Genomic DNA, 16,388 nt, shown 5'->3' with positions numbered 1-16,388 from the left:
CTGGGATTCTCCAGGCAAGAACACTGGAGTGGGTTGCCATTTCCTCCTCCAATGCAGGAAAGTGAAAAGTGAAAGTGAAGTCGCTCAGTCGTGTCCGACTCTTAGCGACCCCATGGACTGCAGCCCACCAGGCTCCTCCGTCCATGGGATTTTCCAGGCAAGAGTACTGGAGTGGGGTGCCATCGCCTTCTCTGAGAAAAATGGTATAGGTGATCTTATTTGCAAAGCAGAGATAGAGAAGCAGGGCTTCCCTGGTGACTCAGTGGCAAAGAATCTGCCTGCCCTTTCTGGAGACACAGGTTCAATTCCTGATCTGGGAAGATTCAACATACCATGGAGCAACTAAGCTGTGTACCCAACCACTGAGCTCTCGCTCTAGAGCCTGGGAATCGCAACTACTAAAGCCTGAGTACTCTGGAGCCCATGAACAGCAACAAGGGAAGCCACTGCAGTAAGAAGCCCGCACACTGAAAGTAGAGAGTAGCTCCTGCTTGCTGCAACTAGAGAAAAGCCCACGCAGCAATAAAGATCCAGCACAGCCAAAAAATAAATAAAATTTAAATAATAATATTTAAAAAAGAGAAACAGAGATACAGATATAAAGAACAAATGTACAGATACCAAGGGGGAAAGGGGAAGTGGTGGAATGAATTGGGAGATTGGGATTGATGTATATACACCATTGATACTATGTATAAAATAGATAACTAATGAGACCCTACTATATAGCACAGGGAACTCTACTCAGTGCTCCATGATGACCTAAATGAGAAAGGAATCCAAAAAAGAGAGGAGATATATATACACATATAGCTGATTCACTTTGCTGTACAGAAGAAACTAATATAATATTGTAAAGCAACTATACTGCAATAAAAATTAATTAAAAAATATTTTTACTCTTGTGTCAGTGAGACAGCCTGGGTTTCTGTTCTTGTGTCTGCAGGTCAGCTGGAGGCTCTGCTCTACACTGGTCTTCCTGGATCGCCTTGAGGACTGGGAAAGCTCTGCTCAGTGTGTTTTTTATTCTCTGCTGGGGGCCAGTGGGCTAGCTGGGCATGTCCTTCTATGGCAAAGAGAAAAACACAAGAGAAAAAACCCAATATCTGAGCTTCTTTTCAGGTCTATGTCATGCCTCCCAATATCTTGTTGGCCAAAGCAAGTTGGATGGCTGAACCCCAAATCCCAGATGAAGGGCAAAGTTACGTGGCCAAGGATTCAGGGATGGGTGAACTGGGGCCATTAATCACCACTGTGATCCATCAGACTCCTCACATCGCCCTTATCTCCATTCATTGCTCCCTCTTTGATGCTTCCATACATCTCTCCTGGCTTTGATCATAATCTGTGTTCCTGTTATTAAATTCGTGAAGGCTATAATAGCCAGGACATGGAAGCAACCTAGATGTCCATCAGCAGATGAATGGATAAGAAAGCTGTGGTACGTATACACAATGGAGTATTACTCAGCTATTAAAAATAATACATTTGAATCAGTTCTAAAGAGGTGGATGAAACTGGAGCCTATTATACAGAGTGAAGTAAGCCAGAAAGAAAAACACCAATACAGTATACCAACGCATATATATGGACTTTAGAAAGATGGTAACGACAACCCTGTATGCGAGACAGCAAAAGAGACACAGATGTATAGAACAGTCTTTTGGACTCTGTGGGAGAGGGAGGCGGGTATGATTTGGGAGAATGGCATTAAAACATGTATAATACCATATGAGAAATGAATCGCCAGTCCAGGTTCGATGCAGGATACAGGAAGCTTGGGGCTGGTGCACTGGGATGACCCAGAGGGATGGTATGGGGAGGGAGATGGAAGGGGAGTTCAGGATGGGGAACACGTGTACACCCGTGGAGGATGCATGTTGATGTATGGCAAAACCAATACAATAAAAAAAAATAAAATAAAAAAAAAGAAATAAAAAAAAACCATCATAGGAAAAAAAAAATACGTGAAGGCAAGTGCTGTGTGTTGTCCTCCTGCCCAGTACATAATCGTAACAGAGAATGCAGAGAGCATAGAGAGCAAAGAAAAGAAGAGAGTAGAAACACAAGCAACTGAAAAGAGAGAACGGGGCAGACACATAAGAGACATGAAAAGGATGAGCGAGGGAAACATCCCTGGTTTAGAGTGAGAGAAACTGCTTGCTGATAAACAGCTTCTTAAAATACTGATCCGTTCCTCATATTCTAAAGCAGTCATTTTCACATTTAGAAAGAGTCTTCATGTTTTTATTTTTCAAGTCTAATAGTTGCATTTTCCCTGTGGCTGCCCTTGCATGAAAGAAGACTTGGATTATAGAAATTGTTTTGGTCCCTTAGAAGAAGTAATCAGTTTGCCATTTATGATCAGAGACTCTTTCACAACTAAGATCTCTCCAGTTGTTTTACCTTTGAAATGAAGGTGGCCTTACATTATGATGCAGAAAGCCTGCACTGGAAGAGAGGCTGGAGAGGCAGACTCAGTTCTTTTCTTGAAATGCAATTGTTTATTTTTTCTGGGTGACGTGGTTCCTAGCACTACCTAGTATTGGCATAAATGAAGGGTTAGTAATATCGATGCTAGGAGGGCGAAAGTCACTCAGTGGTCAAGGACTGTATCTCTATCCATGGAATTCTCCCGGCAAGAATACTGGAGTGGGTAGACATTCCCTTCTCCAGGCAATCTTTCTGACCCAGGAATCAAATCTGGGTCTCCTGCATTGCATGCAAATTCTTTACCATCTGAGCCATCAGGGAAAACCCATGCTAGGAGGGTGGGCTAGATTGATTCTGAAATGGTCAGAAGTCATTTCAGGACAAAGTCAGGGAATACAGTGGGTAAGGAGAAGCAGTTCAAAGTCCTTCTGAGGGGTGACTGCAAACCCATGAAGCTGAAGCAGCCTCCCTGGGTACCATCTCTTTCAAGGGAACTGCTTGGAAGTGAGTCAATTTGCATAGGCTTGTTTGCTTATGGTGTTAAAAACTGTTCTTTGTAGTTCATGTGAAAAGGATGCAGGGAGAATTCTTTGGTGGATTTTTGAACTCAGTGGCTTTTCTTGGCTGGGGATGGGGGAAGGTTTCATACTCTTATCTCCTGGTCAATATCATCTTTTAGGGCTTCCTGAAGTAAAACAAGAAACCTGATCTAGGTGGGGGGTGGGATGGGAATGGGGCCCAGGGACCAATAGGCCTATTGACTGAGGCTACTTATGTGCCCCCCATCCCCCTCTCTTGCCTGTCTTACTGGGGGTCTGGAAGTAGATCAGGCATCATCCAGCCCAGCACCTGACACATAGAAGATGGTCAATAACTATTTATTAACTTGAATTGAGTGATGGTTTGTGGTGTGGTTGAAAGAGCCTGAGACTGAGTTAGGAGAACTGGGGCTAAAATTGGCTGGTGGAGCCAACCAGGAGAAGCCTCCTCTCTTCTCTGAGCCTCAGTTTTCCTACATGCATAGTGGGGGTTTCTCCCTGGGCGTTCATGAGACCTGAAAGCACTTTTGACACTGGTTATGGTCGTCCTGGAGAAGGAACTGATCATGCTGGGGCAGAGATGGAATGCCTTGGTCAGAGACCAAGGTCAGAAGCTGGGCTGTGCTACAATGTGAGTAGTGGGGACCACTGGTCCAGGGATGGGGCCTCTTTGGGGGGCTGAACAGGATGACCAGGTCAAGGCTGGTGGCCCAGAAAAAGCATCGATGATCCCTTGAGCCCCATAGGGCCCCTCTCCCCTTATGCTGAAGAAAAGAGACGAGAGGCCAGACGAGATGACAGCAGAGCACGTGTATATCTCTGTGCCAGGTTCTCGAGACTCTGGCAGAACTCAGGTGAGGTCCCTGATGGCCAGCAGATGACATACCTTATGTCATAGGCTGAGGTGTGGACTGGGTGATGAGCATCACCACCAGTATTTTTCTGAAACTTCAGAGACGAGTGAGGGGGAAGCAGGTTGTGGGGCTATTGATAGAGGAGCAAGGATATGGCATCAACCTGGGCCTCGGGGTTGGGAGGACGGTGGGTCAGGTGGACATGAAGGTGGTCTCATGTCACCGCAGGGCCAAGTGACGGGGTGCTGGAGGGCCAAGCCAGGAAGCCTGAAGGTTACCACTGACTCTGTGTGACCCGGGCAGGTCCCTTAAACACTCTGGGCCTCAGTTTCCCAGTTTATCAAAGTAAGGGTTTGGAATGGATCAGGGGCCCCTCAGGGCCGTGAGGAAGATGCACTGGGGAGGCTGAGAAGATGGGTTCCCTAGAGGGTCCCTCTGACCCTTACTCCTGCTTTCTCCCCTTCATTTTAGATAGTATGTTTCTGGGTAAGATTTCATTGAAAATAAAAAAGAGTTGTGGTTTACGGTTTGGTTTTCTAAAGCCAGTGGTCCAAAGACCTTTAAGTTTTCTTTTAGATATAAAATGGCATAGGATAGCAGTTCTAGGATCAGGTGGTGGCCGACTCATTAGTGGGAACTGGAAGGGCCCATGGATAATCCAGCCCTAGGACTGCTGTAGCCTGCAAGTTCTTTCACTGAGGCCACCGAACTCGGGATCTGGGTTCTATGCGACCCAGTTAAAATGCACCTTAAGGGCTTGAGCAGCAGAAGTGCTTGCTCTGACTCTGCTATGGACTAACTCACCGTCTTTGAGCCTCCATTTCCTCATCTGTAAAGTAGCTATAAGAATACCCATGCTTGGACTTCCCTGGTGGTCCTGTGGTTAAGAATCCTCCTGCCAATGCAGGGGACACAGGCTCGATCCCTGGTCCAGAAAGATCCCACATGTCAATGATCAACTAAGCCTGTGTGACACAACTACTAAGCCCACGCTCTAGAGCCTGTGCTCCGCAGCAAGAGAAGCCACTGCAGTGAGAAGCCAGAGCTCTGCAGTGAAGCAGAGCCCCTGCTTACCACAACTAGAGAAAGCCGGCATGCAGCAACAAAGACCCAGCAAGCCAAAGCAAGGGAAGAAAATACAAAACCCCTAGAATTAAAAAAAATATGTGTAGTGCTGACATATGAAAAAAACTAAAAAAAAAATACCTCTTCCATCTGCACCAATGCCTACCCTGTCCCTTGTCTGTCTTGCTTAAGTTAATTTATCTATTTACACTGCATGCCTACTGCCTTCTCCTACTACAGAATGCCAGGGGGAGCTGAACAGGCAGGATCATAGCAAACAAGTACAAGAACAAAGGGTAAGAAAAATGGACAGCTTCTAAGTGCTCATAAACATAAAAAATACACTCATTTATTCATCTCAGATGCCCAGAGTACTTCCTCCGTGCCAAACTGGGTTCACTGGGTGAGGTCAGTCCTTGACACACGGGTCTGTGAATTTTAGCCTCTGTCCCAGACAGATAAGAAGTCAGTTTTTTGAGAAAACATGGTGATGTGATGGAAAACACAGTCCCAATCCCCACCCCCACCCACCCCCCCAAGCAAGATCTGGGTAGCACAGCCTTCCATATAGCTTTAAGCCCAAATACAACAAAAAAATGGTAGAATGCACCCTCTAAATGCCTGGAAGTGACTCTTAGAAGAGGGCTTGGTATTGCTGAAAGGGCCTAGGTTTTGACACCTAAAAATGGTGTAAACTTGGTAAAGTCAAATCTTCTACTCTGAGCCCCAGTTTCTTCATCTGTGAAACTGGGTCATAAAAATCTGCTTCACTGGTTGTTGTGGCATAATGTCAGGTCAGGTGAGGACCTGCACTACAGTAGCACTCAGAAAGGGATCGCCATTATTATGGTTTTGGAAAAAGCACAGAGCTGATAATGGCAGTCACGAGTGTCGCCGTGGGCAATGCAATCCACCCTTGGTGGGGTCCAGGCCTCAGGAGTCAGCCCCTGAGATCCTTCGCTGAGTGAAAAGGGCTCTGAGTGCCCCCTGCACATCACGGTTCCGGAGGCTATAGATGACCGGGTTCAGCATGGGCGTGACCACGGTGTACATGACGGTGGCCACACGGCCCCGCTCGGCCTCATACCGGGACGTGGGCTGGAAGTAGACTGCAATGACTGTCCCGTAGAAGAGGCCCACCACGGCCAGGTGGGAGCCACAGGTGGACACAGCCCAGAGCCTCCCCGCGGCTGACGGCAGCCGGAGCACTGCAGCTGCAATGGCCCCGTAGGAGGCGAGGATGAGCAGAAAGGGAGTGACCACCACTGCGGCGCCCTCGGTGAAGATGAGCAGCTGGATGTGCCGGGTGTCAGAGCAGGAGAGCCTTAAGAGAGGCTGGTGGTCACAGAAGAAGTGGGGCACTTGGTGGGAGGCACAGAAGGACAGGCGGGCCATAAGCAGGATATGCAGGAGGGAGTGGACGTGGGACACGAGCCATGCTGTCCCCACCAGGGCTGTGCACATGGCCCGGGACATCCTTGTGGCATAGTGGAGGGGGTGCCGGATGGCTACGTAGCAGTCATAGGCCATGGCAGCCAGGAGGCAGCTGTCAGTTACACCCAGGGCAAAGAAAAAGTACATCTGGGTCAGACAGCCAGCCAGGGAGATGGAGTGGTTGTGGGCCAGCAGGTTGGCCAGCATCTTAGGTACTGTAACGGAGGTAAAGCAGAGGTCAGCAAAGGACAGGTGGGCCAGCAGGAAGTACATGGGAGTGTAAAGGGCTGGACTGGCTCGGATGGCGGCCACGATGAGTCCATTACCCAGGATGCCCGCCACATAGAGGACCAAGAAGAGCATGAAAAGAGGTCGCTGCTGGCTGGGATTTGTTGTTAGTCCCAGTAGGATGAATGGGCTTCCTTCTGAAGACTCATTGGCAGCATCCATGGCTAGGCTGCTTCTTCACCTGGAACCCCAGGGGTTTCATTCCATTGCTGAGTCATCTCCTCAGTGTCAAAGGTAAAGGGTGAAGGGCCATTGAGTTGCTCAAGGCTTTCTGGCCACGAGGGAAGTCATGACAGCCCTGTGGCTACACACAGATGTGACTGTGAGCAATTTCCCTCCTCTCCAGGTCTTAGGTTCTCCATCTGTAGAGTAAGGGAGCTGAATCAGGTGAACTTGAAAACTGCTTCCAACTTGAATACATTGTGATTTGCAGCAAAAACAGAACAAAAATATTGCCCAGGATGTGGACCAAAGAAGGAAGAAACACAAAAGGAAAGATGAAAGAGAGGATCAAAATCAGGGAGAGATTTGACCAATGGGTATTTGGGGGAAAGTCAAGAGTGGACAAGAAAACCAAGATGGTAGTGAGGAACTCATCTAAGAAATAAAATTCCAAACATGAAGGGCATATATGTATTGAAATGAATATAAATCGATAGCACCTGAATGCAAACATGATGTTTTAGAGCACTAAGGATCAACAGAAGAACCTGTCCCTCCCAAGGGCAGGGATGTAAGGATCTGATGATGTTGCTGCTGCTGCTGCTGCTGAGTTGTTTCAGTCGTGTCTGACTCTGTGCGACCACATAGATGGCAGCCCACCAGGCTCCTCCATCCATGGGATTCTCCAGGCAAGAATATTGGAGTGGGTTGCCATTCCCTTCTCCACGGGATCTTCCCGACCCAGGGATTGAACCCGAGTCTCTACACTTTTAATCAAGAGTGAGAAAAGAAGAAAGAAAATATGAGACTTGCAAAAAAAAGAACCAAAGAATCTAAATGATTCCCAGTATTCCTGGAAAACTCTTCCCATGAAATCAAACACATACAGCATCAAGAAAATGCACAGCCCTTTACGGGAAACTCGTGCAGATAGGTGGATACACCTATCAGATGCAGAGACTTGACTCTTAAGGACAGAGACATTTCAATGCTTCCATTTTTTTCCTGTCTGAATCTCACTGCAGAAATCTTGGATGATTCTCCAAGAAGGGTCTTAAAAGGAGAGGGGTTTTAGGACAGGTTTCCTGAAGGCTATGTTGAGACCAGCTCTGCATCCTTATCCATTAAAAGAAAATAAAGACCCTACCTACCCTATTGTCTTCCTTTTTCTCCTCCACTGAATAAGAAGAATCTTTTGGCTTTGGATTCCTGGAGAACATTGGTTTTTTTCCCCCTCAATTATGTCCCACCTTCCATGAAGGTAAGAGGATCAAGGTGAGTGGAAAGGATGGAGAGGGGAAGCCTGCTTATGAAATGGCTTTTTCGGAAACTGGAATTACTTAAACTTGGGAACTGACCCAAGTTTAAGCTACCCAGTCTATTCTTCTCAGGTATTCTGTGAAGGAAGGCTGAGCTATGCATGCGTGTGTGCTAAGTCGCTTCAGTTGTTTCCAACTCTTTGCCACCCCAGGGACTGTAGTCTGCCAGGCTCCTCTGTCCATGGGATTCTCCAGGCAAGAATACTGGAGTGGGTTGTCATGCCCTCCTCCAGGGGATCTTCCTGACCCAGAGATAGAATCCATGCCTCTTACGACTCCTGCATTGGCAGATGGGTTCTTTACCACTAGCACCACCTGGGAAGCCCTCTAACCTGAGTTTAAATGGGTCTCAGTAAGCATTCAAATACACTGAGCTGTTGGCAGAAACATTCATCTATAATTACAAACACACTGGTGCAGGCATGCAGGCATGTTTGGCCTCTAGTTATGCTCTGCAAATACATAGGCATGACCGATCATGTACAGAAATGTGGACACAGACAACTAACTAAGAGACGAGTGTAACCACCAGATCCATAGATGCAGATCATCCTAAACATACACTGAGGGTCCGGTGCAATCACAAAATAGTGCTGAGGCCAGAGGGTGACGCTCATATATAGCCTCCTGTTCATGGAGGCTGCTGGTACCACACACAGCTCCAGGACCCACAATGCCCATTCATGCTTTCACTGACCGAGTGGTCTGTGTCAGTTCTCCACCACTGTCTGTCCACGCCTCCTGGTCACCCCCCATCACACAGTCACATCTTGTGCTTCCAGCCCTAGAGGCCCAGGGCCTCGCAGCTTCCCACTCAAGTCTCCTGCTGGGCACAGCAGAGATGTGCCACCCTAGAGGGGCATGTTCACCTACACACCGCTTCCCCTCCCCCAACGATGACACGGTGGGGCAGCGATGGTAACGCACAGTCTCAGTCTCACACCAACAGCACCTGTTCTCACAGTCACACGAACAGCTCATGCCCCCAGCCAAGCTCAAGAGGACAGAGGCGCGTGCTCTCCAGCCTGGCCCTTGGCCCAGTTGGACCATCTGGCTTCGCCACATCACAGGAGGAGCAGCAGCGGGGACCAGGTGTAGCCGGACACTGAAGGGTCTGGGGAGGGAGTTATTGGCCACATTTAGGAGGTCTGGGGCCTTGGGAGTACCTTAGCTTCTCCCAGAGAAAACACCCTTCCCCTGGGCCCCCTCCCTGGGCCGAGAGGCAGCTCAGCTCTGGGGCTTGTTTTCCTTCCTCTCTGGGGCCCAATTTGACTGGGGAAGCAGTTGTTGGTGCCACCTCTAACTTGGGGGACCCCAGGAGTCCTGTGCATGGTGAAGCTGCTGCTCCCCGGGCCTTGTCTTGTGGGGTCCAGAGCCCCAAGCCTGGGGTTTGCAGCAGCAGCTTCTGGAGCTAAACGTCTTGTCCCCTCAGCTGTTGCCGGGGCTTCTTGTAGGAAGTGTAGGAGTGTGGGAGCATTGTGCCTCTGGGGACTGCGGCAGTTGTACACCTGAGTGACTGTGACATGTGTGTGTGTGTGTGTGTGTGTAGGATTGTATGCCTGTGTGTGGACAGAGTGACCAGGTCTCTGTCAAATGAAATGTGTCCATGAGCTTGAGTGTGTGTCTGCATGTCCACTGTACGTGTGTCTGCGGAGGGCAGTGACACCTGAGAGTGTTTCTTGGTGCATAATGGTTTCTGGTAGGGAACTGGCTCTCTGTTGGAGGGGGCATGTGTTTCTGTGTGTGTTTATAGCCTTCCAGATGGGAATGGCTTTGCATGACTCAGCACTGGAACAACCATGAAGGGTTGTACCTTTTGAACACAGCATCTTCCATGGTTCCCTACTACCTATTAATAAAGTCCAAATTCCCCTGCCTGATATCCAGCCTGTGGGGCATCCTTCCCATCCCCAGATCTTCAGTCTTCAGACTTCTCTCCACCTCTTTTCCAACATCCCATCTCTAGTCAGTTAAACCGGTCTCCTAGAGTCTCCTGTGCATGCAGAGCTTGTGTTACTTCTGTGCCCTGTGCGCGCCCGTTTCCCCCCATCGAATGTCCCTTTCCCTCAATTCCCACCCATGCTGCAGGGCCCAGCTGGTTTTGTGCAGTAGGTGCCCTAATCAGTCTTCCCCACCCCAAACCTGCTTTTGTCCTAATTGCTTGTCTTAGTAGATGGTGTTGAAGAAAGTTTAAAAGGAAATATCAATATTTGATCAGAAATGGGGAACTTTCCTGGGCATCTCACTTTAGGAACGAGGATCTGACTGTATTTCAACCGTTATCCCCCAGATTGGACTCTGTTATTGTCTTCCAATGCCTTCCCTTCCCTCTTGTTTCTTTCTTTTTTTTTTAAATTATCTATTTGATTAATTAATTTGGTTGTTCTGGGTCTTCACTGCTGTGTGCAGGCTTTCTCTAGTTGTGGTACATGGACGTCTCATTGCAGTGGCTTCTCTACTAGGGGAGCACAGACTCTAGAGCACACAGGATTCAGCAGTTGCTGCACATGGGCTCAACAGCTGCGACTCTCAGGCTCCAGAGCTCAGGCTTGGTAGATGTGGCACACGGGCTTAGTTGCTTTGTGGCATGTGAGATCTTCCCGGATCAGGGATCAAACTGGTGTCCCATGCATTGCAAGGTGGATTCTTAAACTGGATCATCAGGGAAACCCATTATTTTCTTATCTATCAAGTTAGCCCAGCATAGCAGTCTGAAACTTCATGTTTCCTCCAGTGGATGTATAGGATTGATGTGATTATCGTATCTGGCTGTTCCAAGGATGCTAAAAATGTGGAAGGACCCATGGACACCCTGTACGGTCAAGATGATGGAAGGGCTGTATGCCTCTGGAAACTTTCCTTTAATTGTGGTGGGAACTATATGTCATGAGAGCCCCCCAAAGAAGAAAAGACCACAGAGGATGTCTCTGAGTATAAACCACTGAGCTGGGGGCAAACCTTCTATTCTCATTCCCACAGGTGCCAACTCTTCTGACAATGTCCCCAACCATTGTCATGGCATGTGAGTTGTCATGGTGATAGGAGGCAAGAACTGGGAAAGGATTATAAAACCTTGTGGTGGGAGAAGGGGCTTTAATTCATTTAGTGAAAGTGAAAGTGAAGTCGCTTAGTCGTGTCCGACTCTTTGCAACCCCATGGGCACCAGGCTCCTCCGTCCATGGCATTTTCTAGGCAAGACTACTGGAATGGGTTGCCTTTTTTACTTCTCCAGGGAACTTCCCGACCCAGGGATCGAACCCAGGTTTTCCGCATTGTAGGCAGACGCTTTTGCCATCTGAGCCACCAGGGAAGTCTCAGTTCTTAATTCATTTAAGCCTTTGTCAAATTGTGCTAAGTTTAGGCTATTGTGCCCACTGCTGTCAACAGATGGGGTCATCAGGAAGTAGGGTGATCAGCCATCCTGGTTTGTCCAGGACAGAAGAGGTTATTTGGACATGGGATTTAAAGTTTAAAAAACTAGGACAGTTCTGGGAAAATCAGGACAAGTTGGTGACCCTGTCAGGAAACCTATAAAATTCTCTATGGTTTGAGGAGACAGTATAGTTCACATCTCTCTCTCTCCATTAGTCTGGGACTTCCAAGAAGACTATAGTTACTAAGGAGAGACCTGGTTCTGGTATCAGGGGGTATCACCTCCCCAGGGAGCTGGGATGAACCTCCAGCCTTCCTGCAGTCTAAGTTCCAGCAGCTGATTTCTCCTTGAAAGGAAGTCGGGAGTGGTGAGACCAGCCCTGGCTGAAGCCCAAGGAACACACTCCATGGGGCACCTATATGGGGGCAACAATGAGGCTTTGCTTGAGCCACCCCTGGCCTCATCTCAACCATAATCAGGGAGGACTGGAAAGGGGAACAGACAGTAGCTGACATTTACTCTGGCCAGGCTCCATCTCTCCTTGGAAGCACCTACTATAACTTCTGGGGTCCACTCCTGTCCTGCTCCTGCATAGAGGGGCTTCCCAGCAGAATGCAGTGCCTTGGGCCTTGCTCATGTGTAACTTAATTAGATAAAGAAAATCTGTCAAAACTATAAACTCTGGGTAGATAAAAATCTCAAGAATGCTGGATCTGAAGGGCCCAGAAAGACCTAAGGCTTGGAGCACTGTGGTTGCCTTTGCCCAAGAGGTAATGGCATTCCCTCTCCTAACCCCAACTCTGTCTCTAGATGTTATAGTCTTAACACAAAGCAGTCTACCATACCTGACCATGTGCATATCTAAGCAAGCTCATAACTCTCAGTGAAACTTAAATCCACCAATAATTAGCTCCTACTCTTATGTTTTAAGGAACATTATCCATTTCCATAACCCTAAATATATCTCAAATTGAAGTCACCCCAAACATGTCAGTTTGATACTCAAAATACTCTTCTTCTTATGCCTAATTCTCATCTAGTTCTGAACCTAGGCTAACTGTAATAATAACTAGATTGTGACTTAAACTTGTCACAAACATTATTTACATGCCAGCTTAACTTAAATCTAACAGAGCTCTAACAGGAACTAAGCTCTAACCCAAATTTAATCTACCAGTGGGAATAAAACCTGAATTCTAATCTTAAGTAGTCTTTCCCTCTAACACTAGCAATAAAATAGTTTTAATATTTCTTTTTTAAAAACTGAAGTATAGTTTATTTACAATGTTATGGTAGTTTCAGGTGTACAGCAAAGTGATTCAGTCATTAATTAATTGTTAGTTGCTCAGTCATGTCTGACTCTTTGCTACCCCATGGACTATAGCCTGCCAGGCTTCTCTGTCCATGGAATTCTCCAGACAAGAATACTTTTTCAAATTCTTTCCCTTTATAGGTTATAAGAAAAATATTTTTAAACTTCTCTATTTTAATTTATTTCTTTGCTACACCACACAGCATGTGGGATCTTTAGTTCCCCAAATCAGGGATCGAATCTGTGCCCCATGCAGTGGAAGCAGGGAAGTCCCTCTTACAAAATAGTAAGTGTAGTTCCTGAGCTCCTTGTTGGTGCTCTGTTTTATATACAGCAGTGTGTGTATGTTAGTTCTAATATTTCTAAGAAGAGCTCAAATTTATTTGAACCCTGACTCCTATATTTCCCCCAAATCTACTATTCATTACAATCAATCCAAATTGAACAATTTACATAATTTTAATTCAGTCCTAAGTTTGTCCAGTTGCTTTTAAATTCTGAACCTAACTCTGGCTTTACCCTAACTCTAACTTTAGTCTTAGCCATAACAGGAATCCTAACCCTATTCTAACCATAACCATAATTCAGACCCTTTCCTAATCTCTGTCACAGCCCTGAAGTAACCTAATCTTGGTCGAATTTTCACACAACTGTGGGATTTTAGGAATGAGATCATGTGTATTCTCAGTTATCCTGAGAGATGGAATATGCGGCTTCATAGGGAAAGATATTTGCCTACCCAGATCCTATCCCAGTCTTTGGCATAAGTGGGTTCTGAAGTTGCTCTCTTGGGCTCAAAGTGAGAAGTGTGACTCACTGGTCACAAAGGACGTTAGAAAAGCAAGGCTCTAGAACACTTGCGGCCAGCACAGACCTTATCTGGTGTTTCTGGGTATCAGCCTCTTGGAAATTCAAGTGGCAAATAGTTACTGCACCTGGTAACATGCTTTGAACATGGAGGAGCCTAAGGCAAACTCAACAGCAAATTCACTTGATCTTGGTTCTGGCTGGGTCTAGAGTACCTCAGGTTCCTGTCTGCTGTCTGTAAACCTCAGTTTCTCCCCTTTCTTCCACCTCAAACAAGGACAAGGGACACCCAGCCCGTGCCAGGGGCCGGGAAGAGCCCACCTCATCCCTCCAGAGTCAGGCCTAACGCCAGCCTGCAGCCCTTTCACTGGTGCCTCCGCGGTGGACCGCAGCATCGGCTCCAAGTCCTTCTGAGCGCCTCCTTGACCTCTTTGTTGCGGAGGCTGTAGACGAGCGGGTTGAGAGCTGGGATGACAAGGGTGTAGAACACGGAGGCCATCTTATCAGTGTCCAGGGCGTAGCTGGAGCTGGGACGCAGGTACATGAAGATGAGTGTCCCGTACAGCATGGCCACACCCGTGAGGTGGGAGCCACAGGTCGAGGCTGCTCGCCACCGGCTCTCGGCCGAGCGCATACGGATCACAGCGCCGGCGATGAACCCGTAGGACACGGCGATGGCCGACACGGTGGCTGTCTGGATGAAGCCACAGACGGCGAAGAGGAGGAGTTCATTGAGACTGGTGTCGTTGCAGGAGATGGCCAGCAGGGGGGGAATATCGCAGAAGAAGCTGTTCACCTCCCGGGAGCCGCAGAAGCTCAGGCGGAAGGTGAAGGTCGTGTGGACCACGGCGCTCACTGCCCCGCCCAGGCCGGAGGCTCCCAGCAAGACCAGGCACAGACGCCGGGACATGGCCGTGGTGTAGAGAAGAGGGTTTCCGATGGCCACGTAGCGGTCATAGGCCATGGCTGCCAGCAGGCAACACTCGGCATCGGCCAGCCCTGTGAACAGGAACATTTGGAGAACACAGGCTGCGTAAGGGATGCTGGTGCGAGGCAACAGCTGGTCCACAAGCATCTTGGGGCCGATGGCTGAGGAATAGCAGGCATCTAGCAGGGAGAGGTTGGCCAGGAAGAAGTACATGGGTGTGTGGAGCTGGGCGTCTATGTGGATCAGCAGCACCATGCCTGCGTTTCCCAGCAAGCTCACCAGGTAGACGGGCAGGAAGATGAGGAAGAGGGTCAGGCGCAGGTCCCAGCGGTCTGTGATGCCCAGGAGGATGAACTCAGTAGGGGCACCCCAGGTCCAGGTGAAGTTCTCAGGTGTCATTTTGCAGGACAGAGTCTGAGGAGAGACAAAGCAGGAGGGAGATGAGGAAAAGGTCAGGACCATGACCAGCCAGAACGCACTTTGTACTGGGAACAGATTTGGGTGAGTCCTAACTGTGTAATAAAAGTGTGATGTGTGTGGACAAACCACAGCACTTCTCAAAACCTGTGTTTAAAAGAATCCTTCATTTGGCAAAATTAATACAATATTGTAAAGTTTAAAAATAAAATAAAATTTTAAAAAAGAATCCTTCAATTAAAAATATATAAAATTTTAAAATTTATATAAAGAGGTAATTTTAAAATTATCTCTTTAGTGCTAAGTCCCTGCCACTTCCCAGGTAGCTCAGCTGTAAAGAACCTGTCTGCCAGTACAGGAGACTTAAGTGATGAGGGTTCATTCTCTGGGTAGGGATGATCCCTGAAGGAGGGCATGGCAACCCACTCCAGTATTCTTGCCTGGAGAATGCCATGGACAGAGGAGCCTGGCTGGCTATAGTGCATAGGATCGCAAAGAGATGGACATGACTTGAAGCAACTTACCACACACACGCTACTACTTAACCTCCGTGAGAATGGGACACTTGCCTGGCTTACTCAATTTTGAGTCCACAGTACTGAGAACATTGCTGGGCACATAATAATTGCTCAATAAATAAAGGCACACTTCATTTTATTGCACTTTATCATGCTTCGCAGATGGTAGTTTTTTGTTTTTAAACAAATTGAAGATTTGTGGCACAATTTTTCAACAGCATTTGCTCACTTTGTGTCCCTGTGTCACATTTTGGTAATTCTCACAATATTTCAGATTTTTCATGATTATTATAGGTGTTATGATGATCTATGATTAGAGATCTTGGATGTTACTACTATGATTCACTGAAGGCTTAGGTGACGGGTATAATTTTTTAGCCATAAAATGTTTTAAAATTAAGGTATGTACATTGCTTTGTTAGACATAATGCTATTGCACACTTAATAGACTACAGTATAGTGTAAACATAACTTTTATATGCCCTGGGAAACCAAAACTTTGGGGTGATTTGCTTCATTGCTGTATTTTGGCTATATTATTGTGCTTGTCTGTGACCAAACCCACAATATCTATGAAGTATGCCTGAATTTATTAAATGCATGGATGATGAATAGGATCATAGTTGTGTCTGGACAAGGATTGAAAACTCCGTGACTCTATATGCATTTTCCTCTCCAGTTTCTCAAGGAGAAAAAGAGGCAGTGAAATGGGCACAGTTTCCTGATCCAAAGGGTAGCTAGCTAGGTTTGCTGAGAGGACGTCCTTCCATTGGAGTAAAACCTGGGACAGGAGAGTGCAGCAGTGGCTGGCATCTGAGGGAGACGACAGGGAGTGGAAAGAATAGAAAACTTGAATATATTCCAGGGCTGGATTCTTCACCACCCCGAGCCTCAGTTTTCTCTATGTGTAATGAGGAAAAAATGCTGCAAGGATTCAAT

General features: G+C 47.3%; 2 protein-coding genes across 2 annotated transcripts; both read right to left on the bottom strand.

The window, feature by feature from the left end:
• Positions 1–5,824: 5,824 nt before the first annotated feature.
• LOC104991516 (olfactory receptor 1K1) lies at positions 5,825–6,775 on the bottom strand. The gene has a single exon (XM_010844012.1). It carries the CDS (start codon positions 6,773–6,775, stop codon positions 5,825–5,827), a length of 951 nt encoding a protein of 316 aa, XP_010842314.1.
• A 7,175-nt stretch (positions 6,776–13,950) lies between these two features.
• LOC104991575 (olfactory receptor 5C1) lies at positions 13,951–14,913 on the bottom strand. Its single transcript, XM_010844114.1, has one exon. It carries the CDS (start codon positions 14,911–14,913, stop codon positions 13,951–13,953), a length of 963 nt encoding a protein of 320 aa, XP_010842416.1.
• Between the last annotated feature and the right edge of the window lie 1,475 nt (positions 14,914–16,388).

The sequence above is a fragment of the Bison bison genome, unplaced genomic scaffold (assembly GCF_000754665.1).
Source record: "Bison bison bison isolate TAMUID 2011002044 unplaced genomic scaffold, Bison_UMD1.0 scf7180017864193, whole genome shotgun sequence".
NCBI classification, from domain to species: Eukaryota; Metazoa; Chordata; class Mammalia; order Artiodactyla; family Bovidae; genus Bison; species Bison bison.
This window is presented reverse-complemented; position numbering and strand designations above follow the sequence as displayed.